At 37.2% G+C, this 25,846-nt stretch overlaps 2 protein-coding genes across 2 annotated transcripts in view; both read left to right on the forward strand.

The window, feature by feature from the left end:
* Nucleotides 1-8,202, forward strand: part of ADSL (adenylosuccinate lyase) — a 275,527-nt gene extending 267,325 nt beyond the window's left edge. Inside the window, exon 14 of the mRNA XM_063308163.1 lies at nt 8,193-8,202. The gene's annotated coding sequence lies outside the window, so the exon portion shown is untranslated. The remainder of the gene's footprint in view (nt 1-8,192) is intronic.
* Nucleotides 3,334-14,825, forward strand: RBX1 (ring-box 1). The gene is made up of 5 exons (XM_063308166.1): nt 3,334-3,502; nt 4,957-5,035; nt 12,071-12,141; nt 12,846-12,931; nt 14,665-14,825. The coding sequence occupies exons 1-5, from the start codon at nt 3,425-3,427 to the stop codon at nt 14,675-14,677; spliced, it is 327 nt and encodes a 108-aa protein (XP_063164236.1). The 5' UTR covers nt 3,334-3,424; the 3' UTR covers nt 14,678-14,825.
* The last annotated feature ends 11,021 nt before the right edge of the window (nt 14,826-25,846 follow it).

Here is a 25,846-nt window from a genome sequence, read left to right on the forward strand (position 1 = left end):
AATTATTACAGATGTATAATATACAACAGTATTTTATTCTAAAAACAAAAAAAATCTATCAGTGAAAGTATAATTTCAAAAATTATATTTAAAAGTCAGCTTACAGTAATCTTTTTTTTCCTCATCAGTACCTATTTTCCTCAGTACCCTAGAATGGCGGTTTCTAGTCTTTTATCAGTGATAGCTACTGAAGATATGAATCTGTTTTTAGCATATATAAATTGATACATAGTTTTAAGAAAGCATAGCAACTAACCTGATTGGTACCATATATAAGTAGTGATTACGCTACTTGGTTGCTTCCTTTTTGTAGTAGTTTTTGCCTAAGTTGGAAGAAGGTTGGTAGTGTGTCCCCATAAAACATTTGGGTTTTGAGAAAAATTGTGGAGTTAATATATTGGAAGCCCTTTATAAAAAGGCATAGTTCCTTGGAGATAACATACGAAGATTTTACCCAGTTATGATAAAATCATTTCAAAGTGGAAGGAAGGACTGGATAACATTTTTTTCCTTCTGACTTTTTTTTTTTTTTTGCAAGCCCTAATATGCTATAGAACCAGATAATCTATACCAGCCTTTCTCAAACTTGACCCAAAATTTTCCAGGCAACAGAGAAAGGGGTCCTACAAACTTCTTTCAACAAATTTGTCTTCTTGAAATATTTTTTAGGCCTTGGGGTACTCCTGCACATTCAGGCTCAAATACAGGCCAGAAGTTATAAAATAATTATATTTGTTTCATGTGAAGGCCTATATATATGCATTAACAGTGTTCTTAAATTAAAAGAATGAAACTTAACTCTTTAATGTGAAGTTGCCCAAATTTGAAATAATTTTTTAAATAAATTGTGATCTCCCAAAGAACCCCTAATGACCTCTCACGGAACCCTGTTTCCATGGAACCCTGGTTGAGAAACCTTGATCTATACTGATGATAAAGCATAGACAGACTTTTTTCTTATTTAGGGCCATAGTAAGGAGTAGACAGAAGCAGAAGAAAAATGGATGGGAATCTCCATTCTGTTTGACAGATTCTATTCCTTTTTGACAATACTTTTTCATCTTCTGACATCCTTTTCTCTCTCCCAATTTTCAGACTCCTGATGGAAAAAACTCATGAGATCCAAACTGACCTCTTACAGAGGACTGTTAAAATAAAGCCTTAGGGCTGCAGGTTGCTAATTTTTGTTCTATATGAATTCATATAATGTATTAGTATTCAGGTGATATTTCTGTCTATGTTTACTCTAAAATACTTATTCAGTGGGGATTATTCCCAGTAGGCTTTATATAAAGGATTGCATACTGATTTTGTGGAATTCACTCTGTTCTTTTGCTGATTTCCCCTCTTCCTCCTCGTCAGGAGTTTTAGCTAATTTAGCTGGAAATGATAAAATGTGTACATATTTATTAATCTGGAATGGGAGTTTGGGTTGGTTGATTTAATTTACAATTTTGTAATGGATTTGTATTCCATCTTTTAGGTTAAGGTTTCACAAAACAACTAAAGCACTGACAAATTTTGTGGATACTGCTGAAATGTCATATTCTTGGTAGAAACTTATATCTACAAGAGTACTGCACTCCATTAAGTTTAATTTTACAGAACTATCTGTGCATACCTATTTTCTGCACATGTATTTTATTTAGTAAATACACGTATGGGTAAGTGTATATACAGTTTCCAAACCTAAACTATGTAGACATTAAACCATGTAAATGCCAAAGCAGCAGTTGCTTAAGACAGTGAGTATATGACAAACTGTTGGTTTCAAAAACTACAGTAGGATGTTTGCATAGGTTATGATTCAAAATAACTACTGTATCCTAAGGGATTATAGAATTTGGTAAAACATAAAAACATTTTGAGTTTCCTGGACAGCTTACTCTTTTTTTAAAAAAAAGTTTCAAGGAAAAGGCAAGTTTTTTTTTAAATGCTGGTGAAGGTTTTCTGTATTTACCATGTAAAAGGTACAATTCAGTCTGTTTTTTTGCATTTGAAACAGGGCTTCTATACACCTGAACTATTAGGAGTCATGTTCTTGAACTTGTAGCTGCATGAAGTCACCCATGCAGGCTGCTGATAGAAGTGGAGCAATTGAGTACAGTGTTCAAAGTGGAATTTTAATTATGTGCCTAGGATTAGTCTGGTTTATTAAAGACTGTGATTATGAAGTTTAAGCCCCCCCCTTTTTTTGGCTCCCTTGTTATGTTTCGTTTGTTTGGTTATCAGAATCGAGGCAAGTTCAGATTGTTATGGCTGCAGGTATCAAACGTCAAACCATTGAGAGATGTTATGGATATGCTAAGATCCCATCTCTACAGGATCGGTATGTCGCGGAGCACGACCACGGAGTTCAGCGAGACTTGTTTGCCGGCTAACATGCCGAAAACTAATCTTTCGTTTCGTTAAAAGCGCTGTTAAATTTAATCGGGCTTTTCGAGCAAGGGGCGTGATTCTGCTGGCCTGGGCCGCAAGTGCAGTGTGCACGAGATCTACTGTAGCCAGATCTCGCACACAACATTAGTGCAGGAATCAATTGCTGCGCTAGACAAAGCGGACGGGGAAACGGGGGCGGAGAGAGCGCCGCGTACAATGCTTGCAAAGCGATCGTGGAAAACGCGGCGACGACCCTCGTCAAAACAAGGGTTACTTAGCTTAATTGGAGCCGCAGCAGGCAGGGTGCATGTAAGAATCGATCGGTGGGGAAGAAGCGGAGACCTCCGACATGGGCTGGTGCTAGCCAATAGGGGTATTTTGCAGTGACCAGATGAACTGGCATCGCTGCGACTCACTCGACAATTGTAGGGCCAACTCTGGCACTCGGTTCAAACACTCCGAGTGGCGCGACTTGGCCTTTTCTTAGAGCAACAGATTTGGGCTACTTCTGCTCCGTGTATTTCGCCGATCCCCCCATCCCACCCCCCGTTATAGTGAAGATGAATTATTCCCATGTTTATTTGGGGCCGCAAGAATCCAGACGACCAGTAGTCGGCAACAAGGAGATAAAGAAAAGGTAGGGCCACCCGATTTGGTAACCCTACCTTATCTGCGGCTGATCAACTGACGTTGACTAATTCGTGGGTATCCCTTTAAAGGAGCCTCTACGAGGCCCTTCCCCTCTTCCTCCCCCCTCCCATCCAGGGTTGGGCAACTCGCGATGAGCGACAGCGAGACGACGCAGGGGCCTGCGTAACGGGCCCCGCCTTGGCCAGCGCCTTTAAGAGAGGAGTGGCACGTGATCAGGCCCCTCCTCGCGGTCCCTCTTTTCGTTCACACCTGCTTGTAGGAAGGGGAGGGTGTCAGCCACGGAGCACAATATTAAGGGGGGAAAAAAGGGGAAGCAGAAATTATCGCGTGGATTCTACTCAGTCACGCGCATGCGAGTTGAGGGTAGACCGCTGCAGGGATTTCCTCATCCAAAATGGCTGCGGCGATGGATGTTGACACTCCGAGTGGGACCAATAGTGGTGCCGGTAAAAAGCGCTTTGAAGTAAAGAAGGTGAGAAAAGGGGAGGTGATGTGACCTGTAATGGTAGCCAAGCCGACCGGATTGGAGAGGGTGTCGGTTCTTCTTGGCTTCTTTATTATATGCGAATGGACAGATGCTTAGAGAAGGCAGCATCATCCTGGGCCGGGTTTGAGAAGGGGCTGTCACGCGTGGGAGTGAGGCGCCAAGTGTTTGGGTGTTGCGTGGCTCCGTGCGACGGGAAGGAGACAGGGATGATAGGAAGGGTGGCGGAGAAGTTCACTTCTCTAGTCACAAGGCTTTTTAAAGCCGGCATTTCGATTACCAGCTCTCGTAGCCCTTTAATTTGGGGGGCTTGCGGTGGGACAGAAAGATCAGTGACCAAGAAAATACTGGATAAATGCTACATCAGGAAATTGGCCCCTCTAGCTCCGTTCTAGCTCCATACCAATCAGTCTTCCTAATCTCCATGTGGCAAAGTTAGTAAATATGAAGGTATTAATTTCCAACCAGTATGTATCATTGTGACATAGTCCCAATGACTATGGGGACAACTTAGTTCACTAGATATGGAAGTGTTATATGTGTATGAGAATGTACTGGTGATTTTAAAAGATACTTGTAGCTGTTACTGCAGTTAGCTAATTGGAGTGAAGTCCAAGGAACACAAAGGTGTATATAGGCCCATCTCCAGGGAACAATAATTCTTCTGAATTTTCATAGTAAAGGGAAATGAAATGCTTAGAAATAAGTCATTGCTAACAAAGACTGAATAGATATATTTGCTAGAAATAACAGGTATTTTCTGAATTGGTACATAGTTTTTCAGTTGCAAAACAACCTATTTTCCATCTCTGATTGGAGGGCTCATTGCAGAAAAGAAGTTATTTTCATCTCTGTTAAAATAATGCACCTGGATATATGCATTAAATTAGAATATATTATTGTAGTATTTTAGCATATGCATTATGAGTCAGGCTCAGATAAAGGTACAGGATCAGCATTGGTGATCCATTGACTATTGAGAATAGTTGCTTTTCCTGATATTTCTTAGTTGGGTTTCACACACACACCTTATTTGATTCTGGATCAGCATGGTGAATTAATATGGTAATTTGGAAACAATGGCCTAAAGCTTTAGCATGATATGTAAATCTTATCAATTATAATTTATTCAGTAATGCATAGTTAAATCAAGTATGGCTTAATATGAAATATGAACAAGGCCTTTGATTTACTTTTGTAAAATGAAAACCACAGAATATATCTGTACAATAATACTAGCGGTGGGGGAAAATCACTGGGATGGAATATACAAAATGTTTTTTTAAACAATTAGACATCATTGAGTTTGAGTATCATATCTCTGTTCAGTAAAATTATTCAATAAAGTAGCTGAATTGGGTCAGGGATGACTGGGAGGGAATCGACAAAGTTGATTCTTCTGTAGACAGTGGTATGCACTTAAATTTCTCTTCTTTTTATAGTGGAATGCAGTTGCACTCTGGGCTTGGGACATCGTTGTTGACAACTGTGCAATTTGCAGAAACCATATTATGGATCTCTGTGAGTACTTGCAGAGAGAAAGTGGTGTGTGTATGTGTGTGTATTACAGGTGCTAAAATTACAGATGTGCAAATACTAATAGAAAAGTCATGTGACATGATGAAAAAATAAGTTCAAATGGAAAGTAGGGCAATAGTTGCCCCCCGCCATTTATACTAGATTCCCCCGTCTCACCCCCAGTGCTGGAGTTGTAGATTCATAGTCTTGGGTCTGGGTTGCAAACTTCTGAACTCTCACTGAATTGCAGTTCCTTTGTATGGCTGGAGATTATGGATGTCATAACTGTAGACTGATTTCTGGTTTTTAACGTGAAAGCCTTTGAGACTAGCTATAAATTAATTTGAGGAAAAATCTGGATGCTGGAATTTAACATTCTTTTGAAGCCTTGCTCTCATTATGGAATGGTGAGGTAAAGCAAGCCATTGTCATAATCGCTTCTGAATATCCTTTCTGACACTATAAACATTTTTGTAGTTTTGTGCTTAGCTCCAAGGGGTGAAACAGTTTGGATAACAGTTGGAGTGCATCTGATGTGGGACTTGTCATGAGGACAATCAGTCATATGCTAGAGCATGCAGTCAATGAAAGCAGCAAAGATTACTTCGCTGAATCTGTTGCATCAAGTAGTATTTAGAAGAGCTTTGTGGAGTGATACAAAGCCTTCTGTTAATATACCGGAAATACTGGCGATCTGGTATAATGAATTTCTTAAGTTCTTTCAAGATAGTGATTTGATGCAGATTCTATTAAGGTGTCCCTTGCTGTATCTTTTCCATTTCTGTGTGATCAATGTCTGCCTATCCTGCTTGAGGATATTGACAAGACTCTTGAAGAAATGTGACCAAATATGTGCCTTTTCAATTCTTGCCCATATTATGGCATAACAGAGCTAGCTGAAAGGAATGGCTGGATGCATCCAGGATTTGCTAATGTGTCATCAGTCAAAGAGTTGTTTATTTTGAATGAGATTGTAACTCCACTGTAGGAATACATACATTATCTGGAAATGCTTGTAGATTCACTGAAGGAGCATATCATCTTGGGGGCCAAGACCACTCTTTGAGCTGATACAGCATCTATGTTTTCTTTAGGGACAGCCCTGGTACACTAGTCTATGCTAGCATTCGGTTTGGATTACTATTACATACTCTTTATGTCTTCCCTAGAGAGTAGTCCAGAGACCAAAGTTAGTGCAAAATACCATGAATATATTACAACTAAGCTAAATGCATTGCACTGTCTGCCAGTCAGCTGTTCAGCCATTTTTAAAATAGTGGTGTTAGGTATTAAGGCCCTAAACAGCATAGGACCAGGTTACCCAAAAACTGTCTGTCTGTATATAGCCTATACTTTTTACACTTAGGAGAGGATATCCTGCTGGCCAGGTGCAGATTGCAACTCACCAGTGATGTACATAAAGATTTAAATGTTCCAGAACTTTTGAAATAAGGATAGAGGACAACCTGTTTTTCCAGGAAAAAACCAGAAATTTGGGGGAAAATGGAACGATAGATAACATTTAATAGCTTTACAGATATGAAGCCTATACTGTATGTATATAACTTGGTTTGCTTATGAAACTATGTATAGAAAATGAAAAAGTACAGTTTATTCAGAGAGTAATTATAAATGTATTGATTGAGTTTATTTAAAATGTTTTAATTTCTGTCAAATCAAAGTATAAGCTTCTGAAATCTAACAAATATAGCATCTCTTCATTTCCACTTTTTTGCCTACCTGCTTCTAATATTGAAAACAGAAGAAACCATCTACAGAATAGTAAAATAAAGTTATGCATTTTGGATTATATCCTTTATTGTATCAAACAGACACAATATATGAGTATACATATTGCCACATGAAATAATGTTTGATTAATCTTATTTTAACATGAAGTACTTTAAGAATTTCTATTTTATCTGATCCCTTATTTTCATCATTTTCATGAAATTCTGAAAAATGAAGGCTCACTTCTCTAACTTTTCATTTCTTACTTCATTTTCTGATTTTGTGTATATTAAAAGATAGGACTTTTTTTCCATACCATACCAATGTTATATATCATTTTAAAAGAAAAATACTTTGTAATTCCTTTTCTAGGGTTTCAGCTTGAAAAAGATACAAGGGAAAAGAGACTTTTTCCAAATGTTTTCATTTTTTCCTCACAGTTTTGCATATTTAAGTGTAGAAATGCCATTCTCTGTAGTGGCCATCTTTTTCCAGACTCTATAAGCTTTCTGATCATGATTGCCAAAGATCTGTGATGCAGTTTCCTGCCATTTTGAGATAGCAAATATATGAAAACTATCTTGTAAACCCTAATACACTCCAGGTTCCCCAATAAACCCCCACAGGTAGAGCATAGCTACCTTTATTTTGCATCATTGCACTGTCCAGTGTGCTTTTTGCTTCCTCGAAAGCCAGGAAGTGCAGCCTCCAGTTATATAAAAATTGCCTAACTTGCTTTGAAACCTTCACCTGCTTGTATTTACTTGGTCTGTATTTTATGGTGCTTTCATCAAATTAAATCTTTCCCATAACTTGGAGAATCAACAACTCTTCTAGCATGGCTGCTAGATGTGTACTATAGGAACTGGATTCACAAATACTAATTTGGCTTAGTTGCTGTTGGTTCTAATAAGAGAAATGGAAGTGAGGCCTCTCAGTTAAATATCTCAGGTTCAGTTATAATTCTATTAAACTCCACACATGATTAGAGTGCTAACATCATCTGTACGACTATCTAACTGCAGGGAAAAAAAACAGAAATCTCAAAACGGTTCATAAAACATGCTATGCGGGAGGGGGGAAACGATGGGAGCAATTACTATCATTTATTGTCAGTTCTCTGGCTCCTTGTTTCTGCAGCTTGGCCTTGCAGTGGCTGCTACTCCTGTTCATTACAAATCTGAGCAACTCTACTTGAAAAACTCTTCTTCACCTCATGTTCTTGCATTTTCAATGACAGGGTCTGCTGTCCCATAGGTTATTTGTAACATGGAAGAGTACATAGGTAGTAGAACTTAACTCTTGCACTGTAGATATGATCTCTTTCATTTTCTATGATCTCTTTCATTTGGGAACGCATGGAAAACTATAGTAGCAGGAATTCTTCGTGCTATCTCAGAATATATGCTCAAAGGCATGGGCAACATTGCTAATTTGTGATTATTGCACTTTTTTACAAGAAGCTTTTGTTAAGGTACTGCAAATCAGTTGGTAACTATTTGTGAAAACTGAACTGTATGTTAAAAGGGGGGGTTGGCACTGATTCCAATATTGAATTAAGGTTTATAATAGCAAACACAATTACACACAATTTCTAATGTTAAAGAAGTATTCTGAGATAACTATTTAGGTTCAAGTACCTCATTATAATGTATCCTCCAGTTTTATGTCCAATTTTTTTTTACACAATGCGAATTTGAATAATTCAAAATACATTTTAAACATCAAACATACTACTAGAATCCAGTTCCTACAGCACACATCTAGCAGCCATGCTAGAAGAAAGGATAGTAGATTTACTATACAGAAGAATGAAAGATGGATAGTAGATTTCCTGTACAGAATAAATGCTGAGATTGGATAAGTGTTGCTAAGAAAATCTGGCACTTCTACAATTAAAAAAATTAAATTATTAAAATACGTGCATCCTTTACAAGTTATTGTATCACTTTTCTGTGACTGAGCAGTTTATCATAATTCATGTCTTAGGTTTGTAAGTATTGTCATGCCAGATTGGATCTAAAGATCCTGTAATGGCTTCCTAATACAACTTTATTGTTCTACTGAATGGAAATATGTGTGTTTCAGTAACTTAAACCAAACACATTTAGAACATCACATTACCACCATTGATGATGAAGGTCATAGTTATGTAACACATTTGAAACAGATCACTCTATCTATTCATCTACCTACCTACCTACCTATTTAAGCTTGTTTTAAAATGGTTGGAGCAAATTAGAAATATAGATAATAAAAAATAAAATAGCCACAGTTTGAAGTTTTTTTATTCCCTTCTTGTGATATTGAAGAAGAAAAACATGAAGTATGCTGCAGTTCATTGGCTACTAAGGCAGCCGATCTTAAGAGCTGGATTGCTTAAAATTCTTGATCATGGTATAAATTCTGTTTTTATCCATGGTAATGTAATAAATATATATATGTATCCATCCATCCATCCATCCATCCATCCATCCATCCATCCATCTGTGTGATATTAGTACATTACTTGTTTGGGTTGATATCCATTGTTAAGAGTTTTAAAGTTGATCTAAACTACAGGTAGCATTATACGTGCAGCTCTTTCTAAAACAAACCAAAAGAGTTGCAGTAATGATAATCTGCTTTGAAGGATTGCTAGAATAATGTATAGTATATAACAGTTGAATAATTGGATGTTATAAGTAGCAACAAGAAGTGTTTAACAAAGTTGTTGTAAATTGTTGTTAGAATTTATTATAATTTGAACAAGGGTCTAAACTTCTGCTGCACAAGAATACCTTTAACATATCTAGAAATACCTGAGGGACCACCTTATCCCCTTAACATTGACCTGTCCCACCCGGTCATGCAGAGAGGGCATGCTACGAACCCTGCCAGTAAAGGAATTCCACCTGGCGGGGTCCAGGAGACGGGCCTTCTCTGCAGTGGCACCCGCCCTCTGGAATATTCTGCCCCCGGAGGTGAGACAGGCTCATTCGCTCCCGGACTTCAGGAAGAACCTAAAAACCTGGTTCTGCAGCCTCGCTTGGGGTGGGAGGGGCACCAGTTCATCTTGGGGGTGGCTATTATAGATCTCCCCCCAACTAACAAGATCTGCGCTGCTGGATTTTATATTTTATATTTTACATTTTATATGTATTTTATTTTTGTAGAGTTATTTATATTGTAATTTATGTGTTTTAATTCTGACTGTAAACCGCCCAGAGTCCCCTTTTCAGGAGAGATGGGCGGTGATAGAAATTTGAAATATAAATAAATAAATACCTAGAAATTACTGGAATAAATCATAAGGTTGGATGCAATCATGTTCATAGTTTATGTTTCTGTATTTATAGATGCGTCTAAACAGCTTACAATTTCATGCATACATTAAGGTAAAAACAATAATAAAACAAATGATAACATAAAATATCAGCGCCCCAGAAACAAAATAACAGCATCTGAATCCATAGCAGGATGATTCTCCTCATCTCAAATCTACTCCCAAGACTTCCTGGAATATGCAGGTTTTAATGGCTTTCCACAAAACCAAAAGGACAGGAACCAATCTAATCTTGGGAGAGATCTGTTCTCTTCTCCCAAGAGAAGGAGGGCTGCAACTGAAGTTTGTCCCCATGGTCCCCGAAGATGACATTTCTTAGAAGGAACTCAAAGCATACATGGAGAAAGCCTATAGTTCTGTTAGTTATTTCAGAATGAGTGTTGCAAGAATACTTTTTGTGCTTCCAAATTTATTCATACAGATATACAATGAAAACCATATCCATTTATGTTTGCTTCAAATCTATTATTTGGTGTTAAAATGGCCATCCATATTATGTATTTTCCACTGAATAACAAATGAGATTAGATTACTGGAATCAGGATCTGATTCTCTCATAACATATTGTTCTATCAAAATAGCCTGTCAGAATATTAATATGAGTTGGTCTACAAAAACTTTTAGGATTGCTGTAGTCATTTTTCTAAAATAGTGGAACCAACTGTTTTAGATTTCTACAGAGCAGTATTTTGGCTCAAATACTTACAGTAAATAAATTGGCCCAATTTAGATCACTTAAAATTAGGCATATACAAATAATTAAGGTGATAATTATTTGTATATACCTGATGTCCTCCTGGAGTAAGTTTTCTATTAAGACTATATACTCTCTTTTATAGTAGATTATCACATTAGTGACATTTTGAAAGTTGCTTCAACTTCAGAAGGTTTGTACATTTATGCCTCTTGATGAGTGCCTTTAAGCATCTGTTGACTACAAAAGCAAAATTGAGTCTTCGCGTTCAGTATACCTAGGTACTGGTTGCTGGTGATGTAATAGGGATGATTATTGTTAAGATCTTTTTAATGAATTCTATAATATCTAGTAGTGGGTACCCATTGTAGAATGTAACTGGAATTAAACAATGTCTTGTCCAACTTCATAGCTTCTATATTCTTACAGAAATGAGAAAAATCTCTGCAAAGTAAGATTTATTACAAAATCCTGTTCTGAATTTTTTTTTTTTGCTGTTATGCTGACCTAAATGATTCTCCATGGTTATTGAGATCTTCAGAGGAAGTTCAGCATATTAGTTTTTTAAAAGCTTTAAGCCATCTTTTTAAGCAGACTTTCAAACTGTATAATTCGTTTTATTTATCTTGTTTTACTTGCTATTTTATCTGTTTTTAATGTATTGATATTAAATTTATTGTAAACTGTTAAGAGATTCCTGTAGCAAGTAGTATACCACATTAAATAAATAGAATTCGTTTAAGTTAATTTAGCTAAATATAGATACCATAATTACTCCAGTATTTTTACTGATTTTCCCCTTCTGTCACATTGCACATTATAACTGGGTGGCAGTTTTTGAAGTGGCTTTTGGGGCTGTACCCAAGGCTTTGGAGAGCCATCCTTGAACTATATTCTACAAAGTACACATTCTTGAAGCATATTCTAGTAGAAGGCATATTTATTATGCACAGCTTTTTTGGGCTTTAACACCCATTCCAAAGCCTTACACAGCCATGGATGGAGGGAACTAGTCCATGTCACTATGATTAATAGTGTGAGAACCAGTGTTGCTTGCTATGCCTGGTCTGCTGGCCTCTATGGCTTCTCATGATGTAATGAAAATAAGAAGTGGAGAAATTGTCTATTATGTCATATTGAACCTTCTTTATTACCCATACAATATAACTCTCTTCTTTCTCCAGTCCCACATTTCGCAGAGAACATACTTGTTGTCACAGGTTCTTGTTTCAGCTACTCAAATCAGTAGTTATGAATCTTAACATTAATCTTGTTCTTGTTCTCACAGGTATAGAATGTCAAGCTAACCAAGCATCAGCTACCTCTGAAGAATGCACTGTTGCATGGGGTGTTTGTAATGTAAGGAATCTACTTTTCTGCCATTTGAAGACATTAATTTATTATTCCAGCAGTAAATGAAAAAAATAAGTTAGAAGCCTCCATTAAAAGCAAAATATTTAGAACCAGCCCCCAAATTTTGGGGAATGCAGCAAACCAAATAGCATTCTCCTTCCTGACATCATTGAAACCTGCTTGTTTACACTATTGTATTCAGTTGAAACTATTCTAGATCAGGATTTGCCTTGCAATTCTGGATGATAATTTCTACCCAGGAGAAATCTTCCTTCCTTCCTTCCTTCCTTCCTTCCTTCCTTCCTTCCTTCCTTCCTTCCTTCCTTCCTTCCTTCCTTCCTTCCTCAAATGTAGCCACCGCCCATCTCCCCCAAAAGAGGGACTCTGGGCAGTCTACAAAAAAAATCCAGCACAAAACATAAACATTAAAACCACATAAAACAGTTATCATAAAATACAATAAATAAATAAAATCCAAGAAAGATGTAAAATCCAGGCTGGTGGGAGGGACTCTAGGGTGCGAGCCACCCCCAAGAATGGTTATTCACTTTCTGCTGATCTCATCTTCTGAAGTAATTCTGCAATTCTGGATGATAATTTCTATCCAGGATATGCTGCTGATCTCATCTTCTGAAATAATTCTACAAAGTAAAAATAAAACAGTTTACAGCATGCTGTTTTCATAACTCCCCCCCCTTTTTTTTTTTTAGCATGCTTTCCATTTCCATTGCATTTCCCGCTGGCTTAAGACTCGGCAAGTATGCCCATTAGATAATCGAGAGTGGGAGTTCCAGAAGTAAGTATCATATGCTTGCCTAAATAAGGGAAATATAGTTAACCATAGCATGTGTCTTAATTTCAGCTAGGTGTTTTGATTATAGTTGGACCGTACATTAACAGTGTTTTGGCATGCTGAAATTGGTACTCGCATCTGCTTTAAAGGGATGTAGATGAAGTAGAGCATTACTACAACTGCTTAAAGAGAATTAGATGAGCATGTATGAATTAATCCTTTAGGCAGCAGAGAAAAGTATCATTGATAAAAAGTACGGCCTATACTCGTATATATGCACACTTACACACAAAGATTCACATATATTTCATTATGTAAGTAGAATGATTGAGTATTCAAGACTAAGCATCTTTAGAAAGAAAGTCAGTTAATCTATTTAATGTCTATTAAGATACCAATAACAGTATAAAGTATATTTGTAAACCAGCTTAGTGTGATAGATAGGGATTTGCAACTGGACCAAAGCAGATTTGCAGCTGCTGTACATTAGCAACAGTTTATGGCCAAATGACTGTTAAATTTGTAACTTATTAGTGTTCTTTGGTTGTAATAAGCAGCATATATAAGCTCTATAATATTAATGGAGAGGTTTCTGTTGAACTTAATTATGTATATGAATTAATAAGATTGCAGCATCTCTGTATCTTAAACAAAAATGGCAATTGAATTTTAGAGCGATTATTTAGATAATGCTGCTTAAGATTCACAGAGGTTTGCTACATGTTCTACATCATGTAATGTAGAAGTGTGCAAAGCATTTCAGGACAAGTGTGCCCCTCCGTTAAATATGGTATAAGCATGTTGTAATGCTTCATTCCTTTTTAAATGGCAGAACTGCCAGCTTGTGCCAACTAGCAGTTAACAAGCACTGTATGGATATAGGAGTTATTCAGTATGATTTCACAATTTGCAGGTGCTATCCCATAAATCAGGAATATGCAATCTAGTTTCCAGATGTTTTCAAACAGCTCATATCTGTCCCTTTAAGCATGACCAAGGGCAAACATTTGTGACTTTGGCATTTAAAACATCTGGAAGATATCAGATTGTCTACAAGTCAGGACTCCTTCAAATTAAGGTCAACTTCTGGCGATTTCATGGAAATGTTCATGTAGTTTTCTTGCCAACCAGAAGTGATTTACCAATACTTCCTTTCAGGATGTTTTTTTTTTAACTTCAGTTTAGCTAGCTGTTCTGTTATTTCGTATTGGTCTCCCATCCAAGTGCTAGCCAGATTATTAACATGGTACAGGCCAAGTTATTTGTGGGACTGCCTCTCCCTGTGAGTATCTGCCCATCCTGCTAGGTTAGATAGGGTGGGCACACTCCAGGTCCTCTTTCCTTAAATGTTGTCATCTGATGGGATCTTGGAGGTATGTCCTCTTGGCTACCCCAGCCCTTTGGAATAGCCTCCCACCTGAGATCCAGGGGATCCCTACCCTTTTAGCCTTCTGGAAGTCCATGAAGACCTGTCTCTTTCCCCAAGCATTGGGCTAGGATGGGGGTTTTGCTGGGAAGCTGTTAGGACTGGTGCTTATTTATATTTGTTTTTATGGATTGTTTTGAGCCTCCTAGAATCATTACATGAAACAGGCAGCCATATAGGTCTTGTAAATAAATAAATGTATCCCTGCCATAGATTACAAAGTTAAATAACTTCTTTGTACCTTAGAAAAATGATGCTATTCTGACATAATTGCTGCTTAGTCCTAAAAGGATTTTTTTCCCCCCCCTAGGTATGGACATTAGCTGGAGAGCCAAGATCACCAAGTTTATTCTGTCTTAACTTAAGCCTTCCACAGTACAAGTGGGCTGATTCTGTTATACGCATATCCCATTTTTGTTTCTTCTTAATGCAGTCATTGTGAATAGTAATAAATCTTTTTGGGCTCCTGTTTGAGTTGCTTCTTGAACGTTCATAGCTTAATTATTTTAAAATGGATGTTGGTTCCTTGCAATTACATGTTCTGAATAATTATTTACACATAATCCATAATTGTGCATACAGTTGACTAATGCAACATATAAAAAGCATGTGGTCAGACACGTCCCTTGTATAAAGGAATACAGCTATCGTCAAGTCATAACATTTAAAACTTTTAGAGATAGGCAACAAGAAGCCATTTCTTCTCCATTTTTCACAAAGGGTAAAACTTGTATGCTACATTAACTCCATACTTCCTATGGGGAAATAGAGAAATAATGTAGGCTACTTTCTAAGTTATGACAAGGTGCTCATGTAACAAGCAAAGAAAGCCTGGTAATTTCAATAAGCTATGGGCAATTCATCTTGAATCTGACTGCATGTTTTGTCTGTGGATACTAGTTCTCCTGATCTTGGAGATGAATCCAGATTCATAAGAGATGTTCATACTCCTGCCAAAATGATGATATTAAATTGATTGCAAGCTTATATTTTTCATAGCTTCATTATACCTCTACATATGCATATATTTAGACTACAGCACTTTAGGAATTTCTAAACTCTTGCAAAAACTTATCTTGAGCATACAATAACAATGGAGAGAGTACCTCACCAGTATCTTTTCAACCCCTATGAACATTATTTTTATACAGGATATTTTAAACAAATGTATTTCCAGTCCACCATATCTTGCATCAGTGGAGCTTGATTCCAAACTGCAGCACCAAGATCAGACTGTCATTAGCTGCCTGTTCCATTAAATAATTACACAGAGAAGTGGATATTTTCATCTTTTCTTTTTTTTTTGATCAACTTATTCTATTATCTTTGTGGACTCTCCACATGTGGCTAAACAAGAGTTAATAGTACAGTGGCATGTAATATCTCGCAGAGAGTGGCGAATATAAAATATTGTAACTGTTCTGTTCCACAGGATTGCCCAGAAGTTATGATGCAGGGCAGAATGTTTGCAGGGCAGAAGTTTTAATGACATTATTACTACTTGTCCCATATATGCAGAGAGTAAAGAGGTGCATCCAAAACCTTTTAAACACCTTGTTGGTTTTTAAGGCATACTTTATATGAATTTGTATAATTGAGTCTTACATGGTTATGGAGTCCCTAATAAAAATAGTTTCATTCTACAATTAGAATGTTTTCAATGAATTGAAAAGGGACAAAAGCCAGTCTTCCTTATGCTTTCAGTTCTTCCAGTATCAGTCCTGTGCACAACTTCCTTCTCTCAGGGTCTTCCTTGGTCTTTTTATTGTTTTATTGGTTGTTACACCAAGTGACCTATGAATGATACAGTAAGTAGTGATTTAGATTGCCTCAATCTTTCTTGTTATTTATTTATCTGAAATCCAGATTAAATACCTATTTTGTCATAATATAAAGTAATGCTAAGAAATTAACAGTAATTATGCAGCATAACTTTTTTCCTAGGGAAAATACAAATAGTTTAGACAATAAAGAGTCCAGATGGTTCTCTCTAAAAGGAGGCATTTATAGCTGGTGCCACACTGAAAATGCCCTCTTATTAATACTCATGCATTTAGTATTTACTCAATACTAAATGAACTGGGCACCCAAAAAGATTTGAATTTTGAGTGAATATCTATGGGAGAAGAAAACCTATGAGGTAACCTGATCCCAAGGTTTTAAATACAGATACACTTTAGACTGAGTCTACAAACAGATTGGAATCCTATAAAATTAGCGAAGTACTACAATAATATTCAAGCTTTGTTTTTAACAAGCTACAACTTCTGAACTATTTTTAAAATTAATCCGGCATCCTTGTAATTGTTTAAATGAGAGGTTATTAGACTCACAAATGTTATGTGAGCTTCTAATTGTTAGATTCAAAAGCATGCTCAGCCTATATTCACACAATATGCAACCCCATAGTTGGCTAGCGAACCACATTTTAAGATAGAGGATTGATTGACTGATTGATTATGTGCTGTCAAGTCATTTTCAACTCCTAGCAACCACATAATTAGATTTTCTCCATGACTATCCCTAACCTGGTCTTTCAGGTCTTCCAACAGTGTGTGGTGTGTGAATCCAGTCTTAAACTGTAAACCTAATCTTTCAAAGGACTGCACAACCAGAACAGGATGAAGATTATTCATCCAAGAAGAAGAAGAACCTTTAACTTGTTCTCCATCTTGTCCAAATTGAGTCTCAAATGTGTTTATCTAGTCCATTAGCATATCTACACCCTATTTCTACTGCCCTTTGGCTCACAGAAAGAAAGTATTATTTTCATGCAGATTATAACTCCTCAGATCCCTGGATGCCCTGTTTTACTATTAAACAGCACGAGAAAAAACAATTCTTAACACCACATTCTGGAATCATGCATATTTTAGACAGTCTCCCATAGAATAGAATATATGTAGCTCAAGGTTGAACTGTGGAGTCCTTGGTGCTCTCTGAGATTGGTTGTTGCAGACGTTTCACTACCCAGCTAGGTAACAGTGCTAGTGAGTGTGGGGTTTACTCCCTGTTTATATACTGTATAGTAGCTTGCTGTGCCATTGTTGGTAGGGGTGTGGTTTTCTCCTTGGTAGTTCCTTGATTAGGGCACTGTATTTTTTTCTGCTTGATTGTTTGTCTGGTGCTAATCCCTGTTTTTCTGGGTGTTGGCTGCTGGAGGGGATGTGTTCTGGTCTTTGTTTCCTTCTTAGCTTTTTGTTGTCTCTTTTGAATGATGTGTAAATATGATTTATTTCTATGTGTCTATTGATGGCTGATTTGTTTGAATGCCAAACTTCCAGGAATTCCCCAGTGTTTTTGGATTTGGCTTGGTCTAGGATGCTCACAGTTTCCCAGGTGAAATTGTGGTTGAGTCTGTCCATGTGTTGTGAGATTAATCGTGTCTTCTGGCTGCTAGTTGGTGTTCATGGATGCACTCTGCTAGTCTTCTGCCTGTCTGCCCTACATAGTGGCTGTTCCAGTCCTTGATGTCATGAGCACTGATGGTGAGCAGGAGGGGGCCCCTATCCAGGGGGGAAAACGCATGCGTAGTACTGAGGAGTTAAGCAGCCATTCAAAGAGACACAGATCAGACCCGCCTTGACTTTTGGGGTTTATCTGTCTGGGTTTTTCCCACGCTTCTTCAGTTTGTTAGGATTTTCTGTCTTATGTAGCAGTAATAAACACTAGAGACCTATTCCTCGTCTCAGCGTGGTTCCTGACTGTTAGGACACTTACACTGTATCTTGTCGATGATTCCTGTTTTTTCTTCTTGGGCTCTTGGGTCTTTTGGTTTACTTAAGATGTTTTGGAAGGCTTTAGTTGGTCTGTGTGCTACAGTGATGTTGTGTGGTTGTAATCGTCTGTTGCTTGTTTCTGAGATGCTTTTGACGTATGGTAGTGTTATCCCTTTCATAGCTTATGTTGGTTGTGCTGTAGTGGGTTGAGCGGTCAGACACTTTTTGATAAAGTTAAACCCCTCTTTCCCAGTATTACCATTCAGATATGGGACAGAATTCTTGAGGCTTCTTTTAAATTAAGCCACAAATAGCAGTAATCAGGCACATTAAGAGGCTGGGTAGATTTGACTCATCAGTTTAAATTTTTCCTTTCATACAACTGTGTCCCATTACTGTGATTATTTTTCATAAAATTAAATGGTCTGTCAAATATATTCTTTGCCTGCACAATCTAACACTTGCATAATAGATGCTGCATATTTGCATGTGGGGTGGGTGGGTGGGTGGGTGGGATGACTGTCACAAAATATCCTTCCTAGGATCTCCACCTTCTTAATCTCTGTACTTGAGTTCTGGGGTGTTTAGGTATAGAAATATCTGGGTGATAGAGCTCCACCCAGGCAGGTAGTTTTTCTTTTCCCCTCATCTGTAATTCGGATGGAGCGGAATAGCAGATTCCCCAGTCCCATCCGTCCTCCAGAGCTGGGAACCTTCAATTCAGGTAACAATCTCTCAGCAGGTAATGGGGCCTTTCCCTCAATACCTCTCTGTGTGTTCCTGACAACCGTTCATCTTTTTGCTTTCAGGTGAAGACCTTGTGTGGTTGTGTTCACACAGTGTACTTTCCATAGTTAATCATGCTTTACTAATGCTAATTTTCTGAGTTTGCATGATACATTCAACACGCTGAATTAAAATAAGGTTCGGCTAGTTCAGTGTGCTACATAAACAGCGTGTTTGCATAACTCACCAAGCCAAAAGAAATAAAGCCCCTCACTGCATATAGTTGTTAAATCAAATTCTTAGCCTGTCTTAGACCAACTGTCATCCAAACTAGAAAATGTCATCATATTCCATTTACAGAAGTAGAATTTGTAATTTATATCAAACCTTGGTTACAAATTAATTTTCATAAATCCAAAGTAGTTACTATTTCAGATTCGGCAAATATAGTAAACCTAAGGGTTTTCTGCAAATGTTGGGGAATACGATGGTGGGACTCACATATTCCTCAACTGGTCTTTTTGAATTGATGTGTCACATACCCATAGACATGTTCAAACAATACACTGAGCCACATGTGTCATGCAATCCCAGACAATTGGGCTAACTGATAAAGCTAAATTTATACTAACCACAGGTAAACGTCATGAGAATTAATTATACAGAGATTCCTTCTTAGAGTTATCATTTAGTCATCCATCTCTTCTATTAAGGGTTTTTTTAAAGCTGCATTCACACAACTTGCTATATCATAAATCCTGGTTAACAAACAATATATTTTAGGGTATAGTGTGAATGGGGCTATCATGCTAAAGCATAATGTGGTGTGATTGTTTTACCTCAGTGTACTTTTTAACCTAGCCATTATAAAATATTAAATGTGGTTTTGGTTTTGGCACCTGAATAAGCATTATAGGTAAATCTTGATTAGCCAAATTTGGAGTAGGGAGTCATCAGCTAATACACACACACCCTTAGAAATCCTAGGAAGTTCGTTCGATTTTACATTTATTTTAAAGTGCAACAATACTGACATCAGTACGTAGCTGATTTTGTAACATTCCATGGTTGTTATTGCTCTAACTCTTGCAACTAATTTGCTCTGTTGCTATGGAGTAAAGATATTTGTTCAGTCTATCCCTGTCTACATTGCTGCAGCATTTTATTACTTTCTGGTTCTTTCTTTACAAAAGTAAATAGTTTATTCTGTCACCACAGGCTTAAAAATTAACTCATGCTGATAAATATACATTGGCTTCCATATACATACAGTATACATACACACATACATACGTACATTTAAAGTTTCATGCTTTTCTGCTTATTTTATAAAATGAAATCTCTATAATGGGTCAGAGGAGGAAAAAACTTCACTTAAAATCAAAACTAAGTTACAGTGTACATTTAAAAAAAAAAAAATAACTCTATATAGACCATAACATACATGAAAATTACAAACATTAAATAAAATATCTTACAAAACTTCAAAGCGTGAAATATGGAAGCCATGGAGAAAAAGGCAGGGTTAACCTTTTTAAAAAAGGGTTCTAGCCAGAAATTCTAAAGTTTGGGAAATGTCTTCCACCCAGAAAAGGGATATACCTGATACTAAGGCATGCTTTGCTCACCTATGGTTTATTGAACAAACTAAAATTGGCTGTGTATGTACAACAAGGGATAAACCATGCTTGACACATCAGAAGGCCAAACCAAATAAATAATATGACACAGTGTATAAACCTCTAACAGCACATTTGAAACCAACACTACCAGAGGTTTCTAATTCCTGTTTCTGCAAACTAGAAGGGAGGCTGCTTGGGTGTATACAACAGAGGAGGCATCAAGTAAGCTTTGAGCCTTAGTTAACAAGCCATACAGGACAGAGAATGAGACTTAGGCCCGTGTTCTAATTAACCCTTTCTTTTGGCTTTGATCATTGTGTGAATGTAGCCAAACAGTAGATGCGCTGGTGTAACATACTTTGTTCTAGTTACATGTTTTGTCATTTGTAGCACAATCTTAGATGCTTCTTCTGAGCCCTACTGTATCCAGTGGGGTTTACTGCCGGGTGAGTTAGTATACTACTGAAGCCTCAATTGAACTGGGGAAAAGACGGAACAAAACTGAAACTACCCAGAAGTTTTTCTTTTAAATCTTAAATGTTCTTAACTGAACAATCAACTGTCAATTGAAAACGTATTTCAAAATAGGAAAAACCGTATTTTGCAAAATAGGCATATAAAAATATTTTGGAGACAAATCTATACTTGGACCAACACCTATTAGAATATGTAGTGCTCTTTTTTAAATGTTATATCATTTATTTTAGATACATATCTAATGGATATTTGAATTTCCTCTGTGTATATAAAGTCTGCAGTGCAAATCTTTTCCCCTCAAAATATTTAATTGTGCTCTGGAACACCAAAATAATGTAGAATAAATAACCCAAGAGTTCCTATTAAATGTTTTTGGTTTTATTTCCAGGGATTTTGTTACTGTTGTTGTTATGTGGTGAGAAATAAATAAAACATTATAGTTAGCACTCACTTCAGAAAGTAATATGGCTAGATAACTAGAGAAAAAGTTCCCAGCATGAAATAACGTATTGCTTTGGCAACAACTAACAGTGTTTCTCAAACTTGGCAACTGGGTGTTGAAGTCCACACATCTTAAAGTTGCCAAGTTTGAGAAACACTGTACTAACATATAATGAACAAGCTCCCCTATGAGAGTTGAAGTGGAGCTGCAAGGTTTAATCTGATTGTGTCATGAGTAAGGATGGCGAGCAGGGGGCTCCCATCCAGACTGTCAAGCGCATGCGTAGCACTGAGGAATTGGTCAGCCATTCAAAGAGACACAGATCAGGACCGCCTTAACCTTTGTGGTTTATATGTCTGGGTTTTCCCACGCTTCTTCAGTTTGTTAGGATTCCTGTTAAGTACTAGCAATAAATATTAGAGACCAGTTCCTTGTCTCAGCGTGTTTCCTGGCTGTTAGGACAGATTGGCTCAGACAGCCCTCATCAGTGGTCCAACTGGCTAAAAGTGTGACAGTATGTAGCTTGATTGGCCACTGTCAGAAATGGTAAATTGCATCATTTCTTCCTTTCCTCAGAAAAAACAAAGGCACTACTAATTGGATGGCAGTCATATCTAATCCCCTATCTTAGCCTGTAAAAGCTAAAGGAAGGCAGGGGTATTGCAGCCCGATTCACTTTCTGATCAAACACCAGCCTTTAATTATTACTTACTGTAAAAAGAAAGGGTAGTCTGTTTCTTAAAAGGGCACTACTCAATTTTTCAATATATACACACTGAACATCAAGATGTATTTTTCCTGCTTTAAAATAAATGGTCTGCACAAAGATCAATAGAGATGTAAATTTCATTGTCTGTGTGCTGAAACAAGTAATGCAACAACTGATAGGAAAGTGCTTAGAAAATGAAACCACATACAAAACAGATAATGATGAAACATCAATGTTCCAACTGCTTGCTAATCAGTTCACAGAGCTACTCTGAAAAATTAAAGGATACCATATTCCCCATTCTAAATAAAACCAGATTATTAAGAAAAGCAACTATTTTTTGACTTCTAAAAAGTAGTGGTTAGAAGGCAACCCTCACTGGATTTATTTTTCGCCTTGGAGCCTTAAACCCAGCAGGCTTGGTGGGTTGGCAGTAGTTTGCTCAAGCCAATGTATTTTGTATATACTTATAGAATTTCCCATTATTACTTCACCTGTTCCATGGCTGTGATTTGCTAGTGAACCAGGCTTAAGGGCTCAGTGTAACTAAACTTTGGCACACACTCTTCCGTTGCATGGGGCTCTTGAAACATGTTGGACTACAACACTCAGACTTTTCTTCTAAGAGTTGTCGTCCAGCACATCTTGAGGGCACCATTACTGTAAGAAATATGTGGTGCTGGTGAGAACAGGAGGACTATTGTAAAGCAACACAAAGAGCACTTGCTTTAGGATGCAGTTTTTGGAGGAAGTTTTCCTATCTTTCATGTGTGTTCTCTCTCTCTCCTTTTTTTAAAAACAAATTCAAGTTCTAATCTAGATAATTTGCTACTTGGACTGTATGGTTGTATTATTCTGTATACTGCTATAATTATGATGCACATCACGAACTGGAAATAAACACTATTTAGTTGGAGGAAAGGATAGTACCCTTAAAAATACTAATGAAATTCGTATCGATAAATGTGGCATTTTATATTTGGAAAAAAATGTTGTAGCACAGGTATTAATACCAGCCATGTTTGATGCTGCTGCATTGCTATTTTCTAATTATATGACAGCTTTTGGGCCCTAGCCCTTAGATTTAGCTCTAGCTACACCATTAGGTAACTTGTCATGTTTATTTTTTGTTTTAAGACTTCCAGAGTCCCCAGGACTGCATTTAGAATATTTAGCTTATAGCCAAATGGGCAAAAGGGCTAACGTACTGCTTATACCAATATTTCTCAACTGTGGCAACTTGAAGATGTGTAGACTTTAACTCCCAGAATTCCCCTGCCAGCCCTGCTGGCTAGCTGGCTGGCTGGGGAATTCTGGGAGTTGAAGTCCACACATTGTCAAGTTGCCAAGACTGAGAAACACTGGCTTATACCATACACTAATTACATCACTCTTTCTTGTATGATTTAAGGCTGGTTCTGTTATAACCCTGGTGGCCAGCTATCATATTCATATTTATTCAGTCATAAATCACACTATGTTCTTCTAGGGCTTATTCCTAAGTAAATAAATGCAAGATTGTAGTCTTAGTGCTACCCATCAATTATACCGCTGACACTTCAAATAACACATTAAGTCATGGTTTGTTTAACTATGGTTTATTCATAATTCATAATGACATGATATACAAACAGCCAATTGTGGTTTCTTCTCTCTAGTGTCTCCCTACTTTATTCACCCTAGGATCAGAGAGAAATGAAGACTCTTCCTAGGGCCTAGTCTTCATGCAGGACAAAATTAAAGAAGAGACTCATCTGGATAATACTGATTATTGGGACCTATATTAATTTGCTTTCAGGTACATACTGCTTTGATTATCTTGGTGAATGACATGCCAGAAACTAAAAGTAGGGAGTATGGCTCCCCTAGTTCTCCTGAACCTCTCAACAGCTTTCTGTACCCTTGATAATAGCATAATTCTCATTTATCTTCAAGGCTGGGCGTTGAAGCCAAGGCTTTGCAGTGATTCTTGTGCTGGGACTATATCCAAAAGGTGGTACTGTTCAACATCTACATTAAATTGCAAAGGGAGGTCACTGTGACTTTGAAGTGGATACCATCATTAAACTGATGACATCTAGCTCTACTGCACCTTCCCATTTAATTCAAAAATAATAATAATTACCTTAAATGTTGCCTAAGTTAATTTTAAATTACTAATGATTTTAAAAGTTAATTAACTTAATTTTTAGTATTTTTGTGGTCTACATTTAGTTATTTTTAGCTACCCTGAATATATGTTAAATAGAAAGGCTGGATATAAATCAAACCAATATGTTAAAAGAGAGGGCAGCTTCAAAATCTCCTTTTAAAGGTGCCAAAACTTAGACTACATGGCTTTTTCCTTGTGTTTAAGCACGGTCTACCTATGCTTCATGTGAATTCACTCATTTTGTGCTAATTCACTATTAGGCAATTAATCATTTTAGTCCAAGAATTTGCTTCATGCAAAAAACAAAAGAAGTCACTATTATTCTATTTGTGCCAGCATGGTTAATTTGCAGCAAAGGTCTGGAAACATGTCAAGACTTCTTCCCACCAAAACCTATTTCTGCCCTCATTCATGCATTTACATCATATTGTGCAGTTGTTTTAGTTACATTTTATATCAAGTGCAACTTCCAGAAACTTTTCAAGGGTAGCCCTATTTAGAATGCATTCCAACAGTCAAGCTGGATGTCATCAAGGTGTTACACATATCTGAGTGGCTAAGGAAGTGATACAGCTGGTGCAGTAAGTGTAATTGTACAACAATTCTAATCATAGCTGCCACTTGCAATCAGAGGACAACTGAGGATCAAAAAGCTGTCCCAGACAGCACATTTGCTTTTTCAGGGGGAGCCGAACAGGTTGAACTTCAATCTCCAAGTCCAGTTTCCTATTTATTTACAACACTTTCATATTGTTGGGATGTTATTTCAGCATTTTCCTGTCATCCTGCCCATTATTAAATTAAGGTACCATGTTCAAAGTTTATAAGTGAGTTTTGTAAAAAAAAAAAAAAAAAGAATAAATGAGAGCATGGAACTCGGTGATTAAGTGTGCCATTAAGCATTCCTCTCTGTGTGCATTATTTATACTCTGTATATAGTCTACAAAACATGGCTAAAATGCCCTATCATTATGACAAAAGTGGAGGTTGCTGCGACCAGGGATCATCCTTTCCTTCCTGGTCCTTCAGAGAAGAGAACATACTTTGGTCCCCATTTAGTGCTCTCCCTAGGTACCATGTCCACTGGGAAGCTGATATATTTGATTCTGTTCCTAGAGTATGGTAACGTTTATCACTAGTCCCATAAATGATAAGTTGATGCTTATCATTTATGTTGTAATAAATCTCACTGAATGTTTTCACATTTCCGTAGATGCAACATAGCTGTCTTGCTCCAGCCAGTTTCACAGTTTAAACTGAAGATTACCCAAACACCCCTACAATATTTCAGTTTTGGACTGATTGCTGTTCAAGGACTTGTAGGCTGCAAATCCAGACAATGCAGTTCCCTTTTCTGCAGCCAGAAAACTCCCTACTAGGTTGGCTTGCTTTCCCTCTGACTTTGTCATATATACTTAGCCATGCTGTTTGATGCTATTTCTTTATTGCATCACTTTGGAAGTCTGGTTGCTATGGCAACTGAGCACAGCTTTAATAATCTGTAGTCCCCCTTTTTCATGTAGATGTTATTCTGGATATTTCATATGTCAGTTGTTGATATTCATTTCATTATTTAGCATAAGATAAATACTGATTTGGATTGGGGGCTATGGACATCTGATTCAAGAAAGTATCTTGTAATACT

The sequence above is a fragment of the Candoia aspera genome, chromosome 7 (assembly GCF_035149785.1).
Source record: "Candoia aspera isolate rCanAsp1 chromosome 7, rCanAsp1.hap2, whole genome shotgun sequence".
Lineage (NCBI taxonomy): Eukaryota > Metazoa > Chordata > Lepidosauria > Squamata > Boidae > Candoia > Candoia aspera.

Bases quoted from the DNA above. Each gene is read 5' to 3' on its own strand.
- RBX1 (XM_063308166.1), top strand. From the start codon at position 3,425: ATGGCTGCGGCGATGGATGTTGACACTCCGAGTGGGACCAATAGTGGT. The intron at 5,036-12,070 runs GTGAGTACTTGC...TTGTTCTCACAG, and splicing joins AAACCATATTATGGATCTCT to GTATAGAATGTCAAGCTAAC. The intron at 12,142-12,845 runs GTAAGGAATCTA...TTTTTTTTTTAG, and splicing joins TTGCATGGGGTGTTTGTAAT to CATGCTTTCCATTTCCATTG.